The sequence below is a fragment of the Ovis aries genome, chromosome 18, assembly GCF_016772045.2.
Source record: "Ovis aries strain OAR_USU_Benz2616 breed Rambouillet chromosome 18, ARS-UI_Ramb_v3.0, whole genome shotgun sequence".
NCBI classification, from domain to species: Eukaryota; Metazoa; Chordata; class Mammalia; order Artiodactyla; family Bovidae; genus Ovis; species Ovis aries.
The window spans coordinates 4,998,746-5,017,908 of NC_056071.1; the positions used below are offsets into that span (position 1 = coordinate 4,998,746).

Sequence of the window (19,163 nt, forward strand, 5' to 3'; positions counted from 1 at the left end):
GCAAGAAGAGACTCCTCCCCAACCCCATCTCCCCACACGCAAAGCTAAATTAAGTTCCCTGCTATTGAGCCAAGGACCTAATGCCCCTAGGAGCATGTTGGCTGCCACCCCCGCCCCCACCACCACCCAGGGCAGGAGAGGATGAGGCATATTCCACTACAGCTCTCCCTTGGGCCTTAGAGTCTCCAAGGGGAAGTGAGCAGTTGACAGTGACAATGGTTGGGCAAGGCAGGGCCTTGCCAGATCTGAGAACCTGCACCTCTTGCTTTCCCCTTATATTACTGCTCAGTGGGAAAGCCTCCACAAATAACCCAGTCACCGAGATAAGGGCGTGTGGGCAAACTTTGGACTGGCTGATGATTAAACTTGCTATTGGCAACCACTACTCTCATCTGGGAGTCAGGGCCTGAGCTCCCCTAAGCAGGATCTCGGGCTCTAGCTTTCCAGAATCTGGGGGCCCCATTTCCACCTAGAAACAGTGTTATATAGCAAGAACCAGCCCTCAAAATAAATATGAGTGATGTCTTAGAGAGATACAAGGGGACGCAGCATCCATATCAAAGAACTGGCTGAAAAGCTGGGAAATTAAAATGAAAGAGGTGATCTATAAAACACAATAGGTTTGCTACAGAGCATAACGGACAGAGGCCAAAGGACAAATCAGCAACGTGGAAGACCAAGCAGAGGCTGCAGCACCAAGACACAGAGAAGTTAAAGCACAAACAAAAATTGGAGAGACAGGGAAGGTGCTCTGGGTAAGCTTCAGGCTCTGCCCACAGAGGATGGGGTGGGGGGATGGGATGCCCCAGAGAGCAAACCTGAAGGGGAAAAGGTAAAATTTTACAAAACCTTCTCCTTCTCCGCCTGCCTCTGTAACTCAGCTTGCCCCTGGTAAAGTCTAGATCACGTAGGTCATATAATCTCAGAAAGCGGGCCTTATAATACTAGGAACTGGAGTTTATCTCACTCACCCTTGTCCTGCTCTTTGCAATTGCCCAGCCCCTGCAAACCTGCTTAATCATGCCTGTCCATGTAAAGGACAGGTACCCCCTTGCCCATCTTGACTGCTGTTCCCACACATGCGAAATCCCTTAGTTTAAACCAGCCTATTAACAGCTAGTGTTGTCCACTGCAGTCTGTCCATAAAAACTCTGTAACCTCTTTGTTCGGGGCTCAGAGCTTGGAGTGTTAACTCCCCTGGGCTGGCTGGTGTAATAAACCTGAGTTCTCCAACTCTCCGAGTGTGATGCTTGGTTTTCTGCGAGAAACCCACAGCAGCGGGGACAGGGAAGGTGGGAGGCCGTTCTCTCCTTGGGCCCAGGCGGCCATGGACTAATGGTTAGTCCACAGACTAAGGAGTTCTGCTTGGTGACACCTGAGGGAAATGTGTTGTGGGCTACCTTTCTTGAAGGCAGTGGGATGATTCGCGCAGATTAAAATGGAGTCCAAGGGCGAGATACTTAGTTATTTCAAGGAAGGGATTAAGGGATGCCGGTCAGCCTAGGCAGTGGAGCCAGAGGCAGCAGAGACAGGACTGGCCTCAGCAGCACTGATTTCCCACCAGAACAGCCCACACGAATATTTGAGAGTCAGCTCCCCAATGCTAGAAGTAAGCAAGCATAGTCTGAACAAATAATCAGAGGATTTAAGCCTCAGATCCAGATGAAAAGTAAAAGCCCCATCAGACTCAGAGCTTCTGCAGAGGGCAGGTCTTCGCCGGCAGGAAGCACAGCTGTGTCAACCGCTCCCACACAGATGGACACCACTGTCACTTCTCCGGAGATCTGGGCTGCCGCTCAGCCTCCTTCCCCTTCACCTTCCAGTGAGGGACTCTTGACTGGACACTGGCCGCTCCCTGGCGGCCCAAGCTGCTCCTGCAGCCTGATCCCTTCCTGGCAAGGCCCTGTCCTCCCAGCAGGCACGGACAGGACACCGAGTCCAGGCAGAGCTCCAAGGCGTGCGTGGGCAGTTATGCTCGGAAAGGCACCCAAACCAGGAATCTGCCCCTTGGAGGATTTCCTCCCAAGGCTCACTGAGGAAGCATGCGGCCACACAAGAGGCACTTCCTATTTAGGCTATTTCTATTTCTAGAAGGCAGACAAATCTACTTGGCTCTTCCATTAAGAAGTTATTTTCAGTATAGATTTGAAAAACTCAAAGCAAGAAGAAAAGGACATTGGAAGTAGATATGTCAAAACCTGGGACTCGAGGGCCCTCTGGAATGTTCCCATCTCCTTCTTCTGTCCATGCTGGGCCCAGTGGAGGACAGTGTTCAGCAGCAGGCAGCAGAGCTCAGGGCAGCTCACAGAGAGGAGAGGGGTGAGACTCCCTCGGGTGACGTCTGTCCAAGTGCCCCCCAGCCTCATGGTCCTGAGGAATCTTACCAAGCATTCCTGGCCAGAATTATCTGGAAGTTTCCTCACTTCTCTGCTTCCCGGGAGCCCTAACCTCAGCTGACAGGACAGGTTTTTCCACTTTGACTAGCGTGAGGCAGATGGAGAAGAATGTCTAAGACCTGTTTGTCAAACTGGCTCGCCCTGCAGTCCTGGCCCGGGATCTCACTGACCCTTGCTCTCTCAGCTCACGCACTCAGGACCCATCCACACTTTCCAAGTGTTCCTTCCGTATCCAAGGCTGGGGTAATGCTGACGATGAGAGGATGGTTGTGACGAGCCTTTCTGGGGCAGAACTGTGCTGCACAAACCCAGGAGAGGCGCCTATAGCCCACCTGGTACCACATGTATGTTCATGGGTGCTGCAAGGGTTAACCATTCTGAACAAGCACAGGGTGGGCTGCGCAAGTCAAAACAAGTAGAAGTACTAACAAACACACCCGGTACACACACACACAAAAGACCACTACCAAAACTCCCAAAGTAAAAAAAGTTAGTTGTTTTTTTTTTTTAACTAATTTTTATTAAAGTTTGGATCTTTTCCTATAATGGTAAGATTATTTCCAAAGCATGCTACCTTCCAAGGATTTTTAAAGGGTGATTTTATTCCAACATTGAGAATAACTTGAGTATATCACTGCTCCTCTTTCTGACAGTTTTCCTCAGGCAGTGCTGAGAATTAAATCTGCAAGGATCTTTCCTGGGGTGAAGCTGGTGGAGTGGGGAGGCAGGACTCCCCTGGGGAGAAGGGTGGGGCAGAAAACTCATCCAATAGGGACAGAACTAAGAGGGTAAACCCTGTGAGAGGCACAGCTGCAGATTCCTGAAGCCAAATATCGCCCCATTTAATTCAGAAAGAAGTGAATGAGAGAGAGGCCAGTTAAAGCAAAATTTAACCTTGGAAGTCAGCACCCAGTGATGGAGGAGGTATGCAGGTTGGATCCTAATCACAAAATTTCTGTACTTAGACAACAATTTTTTAAGTAAATTGCAATATTATTCTCCTGGCTGCAAAAGTAATGCAAAACAAGAACAAAAGAACACATGCTCATTGTAGAAAACATAAGCTCTACAGATAAGTAAAAGCTATAATCCCTGAGGACTGTACTACTCTTTGAGTGTCACCTGCTCCCAGGCTGTGGTCTTGGTGCACATATTTCTGGTTTGCGAAAATGAAATCCAACATGCAATGTTTTAAAATAGGGCCCCCAGAGCTCTGGGTTCAAGGCAAAGATCATTTTATCAGTGAGATTCACCACTCCCATCCCTCCACGACAGCCCATCGAAGCGACCCCACTGCTAGCTGTTGGGGGGCTGGGGCTTCCTGTCAAGGTTCACAGGAGAAAAGGGCTCTGCTGGATGCTTGTGAAAGTCACTCAGTCTTGTCCGACTCTTTGCAACCCCATGAACTATAGACCATGGAATACTCCAGGCCAGAATACTGGAGTGGGTAGCCTTTCCTTTCTCCAGGGGAATCTTCCGAACCCAGGGATCGAACCCAGGTCTCCTGCATTGCAGGTGGATTCTTTACCAGCTGAACCACAAGGGAAGCCCTGCTGGCTGCTTGCTGCTGCTGCTACTGCTGCTAAGTTGCTTCAGTCGTGTCTGACCCTGTGCGACCCCAGAGATAGTAGCCCACCAGGCTCCGCCATCCCTGGGATTCTCCAGGCAAGAACACTGGAGTGGGTTGCCATTTCCTTCTCCAGTGCAGGAAAGTGAAAAGTGAAAGAAGTCGCCCAGTAGTGTCCGACGCTTTGCAACCCCATGGACTGCAGCCTACCAGGCTCCTCCATCCATGGGATTTTCCAGGCAAGAGTACTGGAGTGGGGTGCCATTGCCTTCTCCATGCTGGCTGCTTAAATAAATATAAATATATGAATAAGATATATTTTTTAAAGAATTGAGCCCACCACCCCCTATTGTGGTAGATGGAATGACGGACACCAATTTTTACCCTCTGCCTACATCCACAGCCTGACAGCGGCCTCCTCATGGAGGCAGCTCTTCACTTGGGCTTCTTTATGTGACTTGTTTTGGCCAAGGGTGGAGCATGGTGGCAACAGCCTGTCAGTCTGAGCCAAAGCCTTAATAGACTCTGCTTGTTTCTACGTTCACTGCTTGCACCTCTGCAACCGGCAGGGAAGAAGGCACCACGCCAGCCTGCTGGGCTCTGAGGAGATGAGCCATGCGGAGCAGAGCCGCAGACTACAGGGTGCAGCAGAGCCCTAGGACTCCCATGGGTTAGTGGGCCAGGGATAAACGCTGACGGTGTATCCGACTGAGATTCTGCCTGTCTGGATCCGGGTTCAGAGACGTTGAGCCACTCAGCTGAGGTAACCCAGAACTAAAAACTGGCCTGATGAGCCCCGCAGGCAAGCTCTTGAGCCCTCCTCACACTGAGTGAGTCCCAGGAGTGCCTCCTCACACCGTCTCACTCAGTAAGAGGAAACACAGATTTAGCCACCCGTGGGGCTCTAAGCAAGACAGGCACGAGGGTGTGCATCAGTCCAGCACACACGGAATTAGTAGCGGCTCCTTGTCCAGAGTCGAAGGTAATGGGTTCTGCATTCCCAGCTTCCACACAAGTCCCCATGGTGACACTGTCCTCCTCCGGACCCAGCAAGAAAGGAAACAGTGTCCTCCACTGTCCTCAGTCCCTGCCCTCAGTCAGCGTCCCCCGTCATAGTCCTCAGTCAGGGTCCTCAGTCCCTGCCCCCAGTCCCTGCCCTCAGGCCAGCTGAGTGGTAGAGGAAGAGGCCAGGAGGGGCCCCATGCCTGACTGCCAAGCCACGTAAGCAGCCTGTTGCCAGCGGCACAGGGCACATTTCTTCCCTATGGGTCCTGGGGCAGGGCCTGCACACAGCTCCTCCCCTGCCTGCCATTATGGGACCTTTTGACTCTTGGAGAGTGGGCATGCTTTTGTCCGTCATAATTTCCACAATGCTGAGCCATAGGACAGAATTTTCCAGTGTATTTCATGTCACTTTGCTCTCTTTTTCCACTCTATGGATTACATGTCTTGTTCGCTGCATAAACACATCCCTCAGCACCTGGGTTCACAAGACCTGGGTACCCCCCTGCAGGCACCCCCCAGTGTAGGCACGAGAACAGCACCAGGACAGGCTGCACAATTCCCAACAGGGTGGTCAAACCTTGCGCGTGTCCCAAGGCCTATCCAGACTGGGGCGTCGTGGAGCCCTGAGATTCCACTGGCAAACCAGGCCCTGAGAAGAGAAGACTTTTCTGAGCCTGCTCTGTGCTGCCCAGAGATCACAGCAGTCATGGAGGGGGACCACGGCGGTCGGGGAGGGGGGACCACGGCGGTCGGGGAGGGGGGACCAGCCCTAGGAGCGGCACACAGTTCAGACCCAGACCTCAAGGGAGAGAAACAGGGGCTGGGAGTATCAACCTTTGGCCTCTTGGTGCACACAAACACTTTCTGGACATCACCCACCTCAGGCCCCGAGGCAAGGCTGGTTCCTGTCTGTCCCAGGTCCCCAGGACCTCTGTGAGTCAATTAGATACCTGTGCGCCTTGGAAAAGCCAAGGTCTCAGCCTTGCCACTTCGTTGGTGGACGGTTGGCATGGCCTGGGAGCCTGTTAGAGATGCCTGTTAGAGATGCCTGTTAGAGACAGGGGTGTCCCACACTCAGGGGATGAGAATCTACAGCTCACCAAGGTCCTCAGGGTACTGGAGTATACACCGCACTGTGAGAAAAGCTGCGCCAATGCGCTGGGCCGAATCATCCAGACCAGGTGCTTCTCACCCCCAGCTGCACATCAGGCTCATGCGGTGGGAAGGCAAGAACTTTTCAAAACTCCCACGCCTGTTCCTCCCCACAGGATGCCACTCCAGGGGGCTGGGCGGGCAATTCCAGGCTCTGCCCAGCATTTCTGGGGCCAGGGTAGAGACGCGCTCGCTCAGACCACCAACTTGTGCCCGGGATGAGGACGGGGCAGAGTCCCTGCCGGGGCTTTCTCAGATGACACAGTCGCCCATCCAATGAGCCACAACCCAACGTCCCTGCCCCAGCCGCATTCCTCAGGATGGCTGAGGAGAGAAGATGGGACACTGAGGGACTGCTGAGGGAGCCTGGAGAAAAGCTCTACCCCAATCAGGACTAGCATGCCATAGTCAGGGCACCTTGATCTCACAGTAGTAAGGCAGGGCCTTCCTAACAAGCAAATGAAAAAATGCAAACATCTGAAAAACACACACACGCACACACTCAAACAAACACTCTGGGAACATTTAGTGGTGGACAATGTCAAGAAGCAAATTCTTTTCTCATTTCATAATCTAATTTATGTGTAAAAGAAACCTTGCAGAAACATCACCTTAGCCAGACGTTGGGCATTTTCGATGGAGAAAAATTACTCCAGTAACTGAACATAATGTCTGCGGAGTCAGGTACTACACTGAATCACTAACTTGACAGAGGTGCAAACATACAGGTCTTCTCAAAGCCCGCAGGACGGCCTACACTTTGAGGATTGAGGGTTAAGGAAGGTTCAGATGGCAGTTCTGCCCATTCCAAGTTGTTGACATTGACCAAGTTTCTACATCTCTCTTTCTCTCATGTTCCTCGGGCATAAAATGGGGATAAAAGTACCATTTATAAGTTGCTGTGAGCATTAAATTTCCTAAGGTACTAAAACCAGTGCCTGGTATGTACTTAGGGTTTAACAAATATTTATTGTTAACAATATCAATAATATACTATTGAGGATTAAAGTGACGCATCTCTGGTGGACAACCCAGCAATACGTAAAGAGGCTTAAAAATCTTCAAACCTAATTGTCCTGCTTCTGTAGATCAATCTCAAAGAAATAATCGCAAAACCATGTATAAAAAGGTGGACGTGGAATGATTTAGGTCTGAGTCAGCAGCTAGAAGAAACCCAAATGCCCCAAAACATCCAGAAGGAGAGTAAGAATTAGGTCAATCATTTCACACATTTTTCTACTTCTTTTTTCTTTTTTCAATTTTTGTGTAATAAACATGTAGTAGCTTTATATTGAGAACACAAAACCAAATCCCCATTTCAAAAAATCCTCTTAACCAGCACGAAATGATGCCTTGACTCTTAACATCCACATACATTTTAAGTCCACGTAAATTTTGTCCCATGACATCTTCAATGTGTAGAATTTAAATGAGACTCCCACAATATGTTTTATAATGAAAAACTGCACAACTCATCAAATAACTGGCACTTTACGTGTTTTGGTTGAGAACCCCTGGTTTGTGCACACAGCATGCAAAGCGGACGCCACCAGCCCTGCCCGTACCGTTCTCCTGGGTCTCCATGGCGCGTCCTGGACACACAGCTGACCCTGCTGGCCCCACACACCAGTACATGCTGGGCGGTAGCCGAGACATTCCAGCCATCAGCCCTCGGGGTAGCTGCTCTCCCAAGCCAGTTCCGTCGTGGTCACACTTGCCGCTGCTGCTGCCCGAGGGTGGACTAGGTCATGGCTTAGAGTCCAGGGTGGAACACATCACAGACCTGCCATCATGGCTGAGCAGAAAACTGTCTTCTCCTGGTGGTGAAAACACATCATGTCAGAAGGCTTTTCTTAACTATCAAGTCCCTTCCCGAACCCTTGCACAAACACTTGTATTTACAAGGCAGGGGCAATGTGCACTGGTCATCTCCCTCCCCCGTTTTTGCAACGCTTCTCTTTACATTCCATCTCTCGGCCACAGCGGGTCAGATGTGGGCAGTGGAGAGACGGAGCTCTGCCACCACACTTGGCAGCCGGGCTTCTGTCTGCCTGAGAAGAGTTCAGAAACCCCAGGCAATCGCAGAACACCTACTGTAAAGGACGCAATCACTGTTACATCAACACGCACTCACTGTCACCAGCAAGGCGACACCGAGACAGCGAAATGAAGTTCCTGCCTTCGGGGTTTTCACCCTCCAGTTGAGGTGGGGCAGACGCACATAAACAGAGCCAAGGCTTCCCTTTGCCCAGAACAGACCGTTCCAGGAGCCTGGAGCTGGGCACATAATGACAAAGCGGTAAGCAGGCAACGTCCCAAAGAGAAGGGTCTGGAAGGCGCTGGCTATGAAGCCAAGTGAGAGTGAGTCCTGGGGGTGGCAGAAAGGAGCCCCCATGTTCCACCAGTCCCCATCACCCCTGGAGGTATATGGCAATGTGCGGAGGCATGTTTGGTTGTCACAATGCAGGATGGGAGTGCTTACAGGCATTTAGCGGGTAGCAGCCCAGAGGGGCACTGCTGAACATCCTGCAACACACAGGGCAGCCATCCACAGCTGAGAAGTACCCTGAGAAATTCTGAGTTGGATTAAGACACATCTAAGACCAAGGAGTCTGTGATGAGGCAAGACACTGCTTTCACATGCGAGGCTCCCACTGAGCTAGGGGTCCCTGACACGATGGCCCAGCCTGCTGATTAAATGACCAGAAGCACCCAGAGGGCAAGACCCAGGCCCAGCTCTGCAGGACCTGGGGTGAGCTGCATGGTGGGAAGGGATGACCACATGAAACGCATGTGTCCCGCTCAGCATTCCCATGGAGTCTATAGTGCAGACATAAAAAGCATGGTGTCCTTAGCAGCTGTTTTCTGAGACAGACAACTCTGAAATGGAGGGTGATGGTGAAGCCCCCCACACACAAAAAATAAACAAGGTGATATATATGATGCCTAAGACAATATCATCTGTTAAAAACAGACATGCACCCTCCTCCCCAGGCAACCCTTCAGCATTGCTGTGAGATTTCTACCAAGGTCAAGTTTCTGAAGTCGCTTTTCACAGGACTGGAGATGGTTCTTCCTTGCAACCCTAACCCTAACCCTAACCCTAACCCTAACCCTAACCCTAACCCTAACTCTAATAATGGGAGAAGCCAGCAGGGTCCCCTGCCTGCCCTCTGATTAACAAGCTCGGAAGGAGACTTCTCTGGCAGCCTAGCAGTTAAGACTCCATGCTTCCAATGCAGGGGGCATGGGTTCGACCCCTGGTTGGGGAACTTAGACCCCACATGCTACGTGGCCGAAAATTAAAAAAAAAAAATAAGCTCAGAAAATCGAGGGCTAATCCACTGTTTCCCCAGTAAACAAGTTCTAGAAGGTAGGCACTGAACAAGCTGTGGAACAAGGCTATGAGAGCACTGGAGTTCTCTCATCTTAGGGCCTGAAAAATCAGGCCCTGGCCCAGGTGATCTGTATTCTTACAAGCAGGGAGAGGTGGGGCTGGGAAAGCCCCAACCAGAGGGCTTGCCCTGAGGCCTCTGTGCACCTGTATCTTCTTGAGTTAAAGAGCGAAATGTTCAGAGAAACCATGACTGGTGAAATCTATGTCTGAAGTTTGGGAGCCTGAAAAGTCCAAGAAGGAAAGAAGGGACACTATTTAGGAGACTATCAAAGCTTTATAAATTGCAAAACCTGATCAGGAAAATCAACTTGAGAGGTGACAGGGAGAAGCAGCAAAACAGAATCTCTGTTCTAAAACAGAAGCTCCAAATCACACAGCAATGTCAGAAACCAAAGTGTCCAGCTGTTACCTGCTTTTAAGCGCCTCTCAAAATCAGCTACCAACTATACCCAACACCACCTCAAAAATCCAAAAGCTAGATGTTTCTTCTGAATCAGAAATATCTACCGTATAATGTTTTTAAGTTAAAAACGTCTTAAGAATATTTTAGACCAATCCTCGCCCAGCCATTTTGTTCCCCTTTTTATTTTCAGTTTCCTTTTGAAAATCATTTTACCAATGGAGGATTTTGCGACTGGAGCAATTTTTCAATTGTAACTTGGTTTTTGGTTTAGACTTTAGGGTAGTAGTCTTAAAATGAAGTAACTCAAGTTTTGCCCTGTATTTGCCCTCTAACAGATCTTAGCTTCTTCCTGCTTCTTTTGGGTTCAGATCAATGAAACAAATAATGGTTTCAAGTTACATGTTTTCTTTTCATTATAGTATGTATATCCTAAAGAGGGCTTCAAGAAGTGTCCTGCAATAATAATTATTTTAATAATTTTAAAAATCTCATCAAAGATGAAAAAGGAAAAAGGAACCTGATATTCCTTCTACAAATATTTGTATTGGGTCCTTTTCATAGGGAGTGAGCTTCAACAGTTAATGAAACTTACCGTTTGTGAGGAAGACACTGTTAAGTACTTGCTACAAACTTTCTGCCACTGAAAGAATGCCCTGACTCTACTCACTTGTCGTTTTAGGAAGTTTGAACAGGGCCGTCAGTGCCAAAGAGCAGGAAGACACTGGCAAGTGAAGCATGTTAGAAACATACTTATCATCCAGCTCTTTTTTTAATCAAAAGCCTAGTTGAGATGGTTGGCACATCTCTTAGACAACATTTTGGCACTGTTGGCATCCCTTGACGAATTTTGGCTTGCCTACGAAACGTGTTTAATGTATTTGTGGACATCAAAATATTACAGAGCTACAAGTTGGAGAAATATGTACTTCTCAATCCCAGATGAGAACAGAAGCCCTTCAAGAGCCTAAGCCACGAACGAGCTAAGGCTGTCAATTCCCCACTCAGTCTTCCTACTTGTACGCATTTGGTGCCTCCCAGACAGCTCTGGGAGTAAAGGCGAAGCAATAAGCAAGGCCGGTAGGGTCTCTGACAACTGGAGCAGCAGAAGAGACCTCCAGGAGGAATTAAAGGAGTAATTAAACAGATAAAGTAGGAACACAGACAGTGGTAACTAAAAAGAAGCACACAGACGGATGAGAGAATGAGGCTGGGTTTGCAGAGGGTGACTGGGGTGAGCCAGGGGGTCTCAGATGGCAGAGGCCAGATCAACTGGGGGATGAGAGGGGAAGGAGGTCTTTGGGATTTCATGCCAAGCACAAGAGGAAACTATTGAGGATTCCGAGTAGAGGACTGACACTCTCTAATTTTCCTTTTTAAACAATAAATCACTCCAGCTATACTCCGGCTCCCAAACAGAGAATGGGGGAGGGGAGAGCTACAATTGTAGGGAAGAGACGCTGGCGAGGGAGAAGGGGCTGGACCTGAACATTACCTTTGAGAGGACGACTCAACAGTCCTTGCCAATAACTGAACTCAAGGGATGAGAACACGGGAGGGAAGACAGCTCCCAGGTTTTTATGTCTCAGGCTTTGATCTGAGTACTAGGGCCGCTCCCTGAGGTGTGGAAGCCTGAGGGAGAGGTTTGGCAGGCCCACAAACCTGTAGGGACAAACTGAGTGTGAGGTTTGTATGTTTTCAACTGAATTTTTTATTCTTTTAGGACATTCACAAGGATAATTAAATCAGACCACAAAAGAAGTTGAATGTTAGCATTTTTCAAAATCGTGCGTATTCTAGTTGCCCCTTTAAGTGAAGTCGATCAGTCGTGTCTGACTCTTTGCGACCCCGCGGGCTGTAGCCTACCATGCTCCCCCGTCCATGGGATTCTCCAGGCAAGAATACTGGAGTGGGTTGCCATCTGCCCCTGTAACGCCCAGGGAATCTGGATACAATGGGAGTGAGTGGCAAACTCTAAAGACAATGCATTTGGTGAAAAGCTCGCTGAAAACGTAACTGCACGCTCCTATTTCCTTACATCTCCGATGCTTATGGGAGAAAAACTCGCCGGCCTCACAAGGTGGACGGGCAGGGTGAGCGGACCGCAGAGATCCCAGAGCCTCGGTCACCACCGTCCCCCCTGGGGTCCCCGGCCTTCCCCGGCCGCGATCACACTCATCCCACGCGGAAGGTCGCCCGCAGAGGCCGCCAGGAGAAGGCGGGTTCCGTCCCGGACTCGGGGTGGGGGAGACGGCGCCCGGGCGCCCGGCGCCGCCAGGCCGTCCCGGGCCGCGCCCCCGCGCCGCCCCGCACTCACACACCCGGCGCACACGCGCGCCCGCTCGAAGGCGGGGGCTTCTCTAAGGGCGGAGGAACCGTGCGGACGCCTCGGCGCCTCTTCCTTTTGTGGCTTTCGCCCGCTCCCCCGGCCCGGGCGCCGGCCTGCGCCCCCCCCGAACCCTCCAGCCCGAGGGCGCGGCGGGAGACGCAGGGCAGTGCGCCGCGGAGGGCGGGGGAGACGCTTCCCGCGCGGGGCCTGGGCGGCGGGGCTGGGACTCCGCGCCGGCTGCGGCGGGGCAGCGCTTACCTGCGGGCGGCGGCGGCGGGCAGGGCAGCGGGCGCCTGGGGCGCGGGCTGCGCGGGGCCGGGCGGACGGCGGCGCTCGGGGCCGGGCCGCCCCTCTGCCCTCCTCCGAGGAGGCTCCGGCCGTGCGCCGGGGGCCGGGCCGGGCCAGACTCACTTCCTCAATCCTGAGCGGGGCGGGCGGCGCGCGGGGCGAGGGGCGGCCTCCGAGAGGCCTCCGCAGAGCGCGCGCGGGAAGCCCCTGCGCTCGCCCGCCGGCTTCCCTCACCGAGACCCCGGAGGCCACGGGGTCCGCAGGCGCCCCCAGCGCCGGTCTCCTCCGGGTCTGGGTCCCCTGCCCTCCGGCAGGGCAGTCTCAGCGGCGAGATTGGTCGGTTTTCGGCGCAGCCCAGCTTTCCCTGCCCCTCTGTTCCGCTCAGCAGCGAAATCCGCTGGTGAACTCCGGACTCGTCTATGGAGGCAGTAAATACTCAAAAGACAGGAATATTCGTTTGTGTACAACTTTTTCTACAGCAGACTAGACGTATGAAATGTAAAACTTTAATAGTTTGCAAACCTCAACCCTTCCACCACATGGATTTACTAAATTACGGATACACACAAAGATATCACTGGTGAATCATTTTAAATTGTCTGGGTCTATTTTGGGGGTGGCGGTGGTAGATAAACCTGCTGGAGTGTAGGCAATTTCTATTTCAACCTAATAAAAAGATGTACCCACAATTAAGGCCATTGTCCAAAGACAGATCATAATGATGTACGTCCATGCGGGCGGGCAGGCTTTAGATTGGGCTCCACGTGCCCGCCAGGGAAAGAGAAGACTTCTTCGGAAAAAGCGGATGGTCCTGCACCCTGGCAGGATCTGCGCACCCCAGGTTCCTCCCGTGTTCGGCTATGACTGGAACATTCCCAGGGTTTATCCCAAGGCTCAGAGACAAATCGCCAGCATCCTCACTGCCGTTTCACAAAAGCCGGCCAGCAGCAGCCAGCTCCCGCCTCCACGACCTCGCAGACACTTTGAGCGGTCACCATGGACGAGTTCCTTGGGTCCCTGTTCGAAGAGGGGACCACGGGGCAGCTGAGGTTTGCGCCCAAGAGGCTGCCCCGTCGGCTCTCCCGGGCCACACGCCCCTCCAAAAGGGAGGGTGCAGTTCTGCAACCCTGCCTTCACCACCGCGGTTCTAATTCCAATATGCAAAAGGCGGCAGTTTGGTCGCTAACGAAAAGTCCCTAATAATTTGCAGGGCGTGGCGTCCACGGTGCCGAGTGAGCCTGGCGATCGCGGCGCGGCGCCCACCCCCACCCCTAGGAGCCCGGTCCTGCCATCTAGCGGGACCGCGAGGAAGTGCGCGCCGGGTGACCGGCGGACCAGGGGGCAGACGCGGCCCACGGAGGTGAGGACAAGCCCTTTTTAAATGAGCTTGCCATCCGCTTAGAAATGTGTCCAAGGTAGAAATAACTTGTCACATGGGTGGCCTGTTTCGAGCTGGCTGTATCCCAGCATTTAACCTTACCCTTGGCATGCGTTACTTACAGGTTTGCGTGAGGCGATTGTTACAGGTCAGTTAAGATTTCTTTATGCTTCTTAACCCCCGCTGACCAACGTCTCATGTTGGAATGCTGGTAAAGAATCCACCTGCAGCGCAGGATTCCTGAGTTCTATCCCTGGATGGGGAAGATCCCCTGGAGAGGGGACCGGCTACCCACTCCAGTGATCTGGCCTGGAGAAAAAGACTGGGACACGACTGAGTCACTTTCGCTTTCGCTTTCTAAGTTTTCTCCTAAGTAGGTAATGGAGGCAGGGAGGGGTTTCCCTGGTGACTCAGACGGTAAAGAATCCGCTTGCAATGCGGGAGACCTGGGTTCCATTGCTGGGTTGGGAAGATCCCCTGGAGAAGGGAGCAGCTACCACCCCAGTATTCTGGCCTGGAGGCAAAGAGTCGGTCAGGACCAAGCGACTTTCACTTTCACGGTGGGGTCCATTGGAAGCTACCTCCCTGAGCTACCCTTTCTGCCTTCTGAAGGTGTAGTAGTTTTTTTCCTTTAATTGAAGGATAATTGCTTTACAACATTCAGTTGGGTTCTGCCACGCATCAGCATGAATCAGCTGTATACACACATCCCCTCCCTCTTGAACCTCCCTCCACCCTCCCACCCATTCCCACCCCTCTAGGTTGTCACAGACCAAAGGGCCTGAGCTCCCTGCCAATTCCCACTGGCTATTCATTTTGCATATGTAAAGTATATGTTTCAATGCTACTCTCCCAATTCTCTCCTTTCCCAGCTGTGTCCACAAGTCTGTTCTCTATGCGTCTCCATTGCTGCCCTACAAACAGCTTCATCAGCACCATACTTTTTGTTGTCCTTCAGTCTCTCAGTCGTGTCTGATTCTTTGTGAGCCCATGGACTGCAGCACGGCAAGCTTTCCTGCCCTTCACCATCTTCCAGAGTCTGCTCAAACTCATGCCCATCGAGTTGGTGATGCCATCCAACCATCTCATCCTCTTTGTCCCCTTCTCCTCCTGCCTTCAACCTTTCCCAGCATCCTTCCCACCATCCTTCTAGATTTCATATATACGCATTAATATATGATATTTGTTTTTCTCTTTCTGACTTACTTTACTCTGTATAATAGGCCCTCAGTTTCTAGTCACCTTCCTTCAGCTGGGTATTCAGTTTCCACTGATATTTCTCCTGGGACACTTAAAAAATGTCCCTTATTATCAAGACATGATAGGAGCAAGAACGTCAAAAGGGCTCAGCCTGCCATTGGGAGAAGCTTGGGTGTTTCAAAGGGTCCACTTTTAGAGAATGTCCCAACTTACTGTCCCCACCCCAAAAGGCACTGCACACACACATGCACACACACACACCATAGCCACAGTGTATGTCCTCAAAATGGTTCCTCTTGTGGTAATGACAAACAAAGGAATTGCTGTTTTCCTTGAATGTGTTGCTCACATTTTGGTTGGGAAATGGAAGGTTTCTAAATGCATTCAAACATACACAAGTGCATAAATTAAGATGGATCTTATCCAAGGCATGGTTGAACACGGTGGACCTAACCAAGTACAGAAATATTCTTCATCTAACCTCAGTGTCAGTGTACAACTCAGTGATTGAGGCTTACTGGTCTGAAGCCTTAGAAACTCTGGGTAATTTAGACACAAACACAGAGATCCTCATGGAGAAAAGGGACAGACATGAACACTTATGCGCACAGTTGCAGGACGCAGTGTTTCCCTGAGTCCCCAAGCAACCTTCCCACATTCTGCACACTCACATCCTCATCACTTGGTGATAAAGAGGGACTTGGTAAGCTCAATGACAGCTTTAACTTCACCAACTAAGATGCAGAGCCTTTGAGGCCAAGCTTGCTGCCTCATCCACCCCCAAAACCGTCAAAGTGAGTTTCACACTCAAGCTAAGCACAGGACTTCATTGACTGAGCAAATGTAATTTTATCCTTAAGTGATTGAAACCACTTTCTTGTAAGTCACTTTGTACCAAAGTTCTAAGGAAAAGAAAGGTCAGTCACAGAAAAAGGGGTCTTCTGGTCTTTAAATGAAAAAACAGTTTTTTTCAAATATCTGATTTTATTTTATAGTTATTGCATTGTTGGACACAATCTGCAATTAGGGTCAGAATTCCCAGGCCAATAGATTTTTTTAAACCATACCACAGGAGTAAACCTTAAAAGAACTAAAGTCTAATGCTATATAGATTTCCATTTCTAAATACAGTATATTACAGAAGGTTAAATACATCACCTCTGTTTACTTACAACTATAAAAAGATACATTAACTCTACCAATTATAAATAATGTAGCATCATATTAAAGGCATTATTGTACAATGAAAGAATAAGAACGCTCTAATGTATTACTATCAAGGTTAATGTCTTTAGTTACTTGAGATAAAATCCTGAAAATTCAGCATATGAAGTCAAATCCTGATTTAACAAGTTACTGGTAGTCTAAGTGATGTGTTGTTAATTCATTGAGAGAAGGAGAATTATATTTGCATATTTCCAACAGGAATGATAACCTCACTTCACATACGACTTTCTCTATACATAACACTGGTTTTGACATAGACCTCCATTTTATTATTCTTCCCCCGCCCCCCAATTTAATTCTCAAACATAACTTAATTCTCAAACATAAGCACCATTAGAAAAGTACAAGTTAGTAACAGTAAAAGTATCTGAATAACACAATTGCAGTTTGGTTTTGTTTTTTTAAAGCTCTGTGGGACACTTTCAGTTTTCCAAGTTGCCTTGGAATTGCACATCCTTTGGATACACAAAGAGGAAAAGAAAACTTTTCAACCTGTTAGTGCAGTGCTCAAACCACTCTAGTAGCAAACCCAGTTCCTCCATGAAGTTCAGATGTTATTTGTTAATTAATCACTAATTAATATCAAAACAGGACTTTGTAAAACCAGAGCTGTATTACAACAGCAGTCTTTTCAGTTGTATATGTCTTACTCATCTAAAATGTTGATAACCCATCTGGAGAAAAGGAAAACTATATAGGTTTATCATAAATCAATGCAAGTGGTAGAAATGCCTAACTGGGAAAAGCAAATTATGCCTTTAATTAGTAAAATGTGGGACTTAATGATCCTAGAATCTGTACTGTCAGAGCACTGGGTCTTTAGCAGTAATGGTGACATTCGCGACATTTCCTGTCTTGATTAAAGTAGACCACGACATGCGTTAGATAAGCTCTTACGGTTGTTGATTTGGTCATATTTCAAAGGCCGTATTGGTTTTAAGCTGAGTCCCATGGTCAATGTCAAGATGCAGTCCTTGAAGAGCATTCACACCAGGGCCTTCAGGACCCTTCCCTGGTACTTGCTTCCCCAACGTTCCCCACATCAGATCATCCCAACCTTGTTTTTTTAAAAAATTTTTTTTAAACTTAGTGCTATTCCCTCCTACTGAGTAGTCGGAGGGGCTTGTTCTGTGGGCACGTAAGGAACCCACAGGCAGAGTCCTGTTTCAGAACATACAGGGAATTTTTTTTCCAAATCCTTACTGGGGTTACAGTCAACAGAGCATTTTAAAGTGACGGCTCAATACTTCAAATACCACTTCCTGTTGACAGTGCCCTGAACCTCCTCACCGTCCCAGGGATCTGGTGAAAAGCAGAAAACAGATATGGCCCTTAGTCCCAACCCCAGGCAGGACTGCAATTTCACATACAACGTTTCAGTCGATAAAGAAGGAATGCAAGAGGAAAACAAAAACCGTTCAAATCCAGCAAGTTTAAAATCTCCAGAAGAAAGTATCCCAGGAAGGTCAGAATGTTGATTTTTCTTCAGAAGTTCGATCGGCCACATTCAGTTGTCAGATGTTTGAAGAAGGAACCTGCTGCTCCTTCAGGGATCCTTGTCATCAAGTTTGATGGTGACAGTTTTCACTTCTGTGTATTCAGCCAGCGCATATTCACCTCTGTGATCACAGAAAAGAGTGAGATATAAAATGGCACTTAGACACTCTGTGTGAACTTTGTTCTAATGCTTCAAAGGCGAGTACTCTGTTGGGCAGTCTGGAGTCTGAGCAAAAGGCCCAAAAGTGAGGATTTAATAGAGTCTAAGGGCTGTAAGACCATCAGTAAGTTTAAGTATCGGGATGTGTAACTGAAGGTTAAATGCCAAGTTTTGTGTGTGCGTGTGTGTGTGTGCGTGTCTGTGTGATGCTTTTGAAATACTCAGGACTAAGGATCTGCTTTCAGAGGATGAAGAGGATTTAAAACAAAGTGAATTCCCTGGATGGAGGGGAGAGCAGAGAGAGCCTGTGTGGTGAGGGATGGGCGAGCTGAGGAGTAAATGGATAACTTCTGCAGACTTCTGCGGGCAATTTGGAGCTGCTGGAAGAGACAAGAGAGACAGAGGCCTGAAGCTATTGACTGGACTGTGGCCGAAGCATCCGTGAGAGGCAGGGCTAGGAAGGACCTGGAGCTGGTCTTGAAGAGCACAGCTGGGGACCAGCTGTGAGAAGAATGAGGCCTGGGCAGGGACACGGACATTAGCAGAGTGGACACAAGGGAGTCCACGGCCTCTGAGATCATGTTTCTGATATGTGTCCCTTCCTGAAGTCCTGCAGAGCCCAGTCAGGCTCCAGGAATCATGCTTAGGGCCCCTTCCCAGAACTGAAAGGTGGCTTTGGATCAATTTAAAAGTCTCTGCAACCCTTTCTCTGCCATTATGTAAATAAGAATGTGTACCTGTTTAGGAAAAGAGGTAGGTGTTGAGGGGGCTACTGAGGCTCTGCTGCTAGAAACATGCAAGACAGAATCCCATCTCATCCCTTAAACCACTGCTTTTCAAAGTGTGGCTCCCTGACCATCAGATCAGCCTCACCTCAGAACTTGCTAGAAATGTAGAGGTTCAGGCCCCCAGACCTTCTGTGGGAGGCAGAATAATGCCCGCCTCAAGGTGTCGTCATCACAAGTCACTGAAGCTTCGAAAATATCATACGATGAAGGGGAATTGGGGTTACAGACAGAATTAAAATTGGTAGTTAGCTGACTTTAAAATAGGGAGTGTATCCTGAATTATCTGGGTGGACCCAGGGTAATCACAAGGACCCTTGAAGGAGGAAGAGGGAGGCAGAAGAGATTCAGAGGACGGTGAAACTACAGAAGAGCTCAGAGA

The 19,163-nt window shown here is 49.5% G+C and overlaps 2 protein-coding genes across 5 annotated transcripts in view; both read right to left on the bottom strand.

The window, feature by feature from the left end:
• The window catches only part of LRRK1 (leucine rich repeat kinase 1), a 142,331-nt gene extending 128,089 nt beyond the window's left edge, over positions 1–14,242 (bottom strand). Inside the window, exons 1-3 of one of the 3 annotated variants that reach the window (XM_042235019.2) lie at positions 12,505–12,600; positions 11,413–11,579; positions 7,686–7,937 (exon numbers count right to left, since the gene is read on the bottom strand). In XM_042235019.2, the coding sequence (XP_042090953.1) occupies positions 7,686–7,785 (100 nt within the window). In that variant the 5' untranslated portion in view covers positions 7,786–7,937; positions 11,413–11,579; positions 12,505–12,600. Of the gene's footprint in view, positions 1–7,685; positions 7,938–11,412; positions 11,580–12,504; positions 13,695–14,034 lie in introns of those variants that run through there. The other 2 variants (XM_042235020.2, XM_027956999.3) reach the window with 2 other exon arrangements.
• Positions 14,243–16,076: 1,834 nt separating this feature from the next.
• ALDH1A3 (aldehyde dehydrogenase 1 family member A3) overlaps positions 16,077–19,163 on the bottom strand; it is a 44,782-nt gene continuing 41,695 nt past the window's right edge. For both annotated transcript variants that reach the window (XM_042235022.1, XM_027957000.2), the window contains exon 13: positions 16,077–17,958. In XM_042235022.1, the coding sequence (XP_042090956.1) occupies positions 17,886–17,958 (73 nt within the window). In that variant the 3' untranslated portion in view covers positions 16,077–17,885. The remainder of the gene's footprint in view (positions 17,959–19,163) is intronic.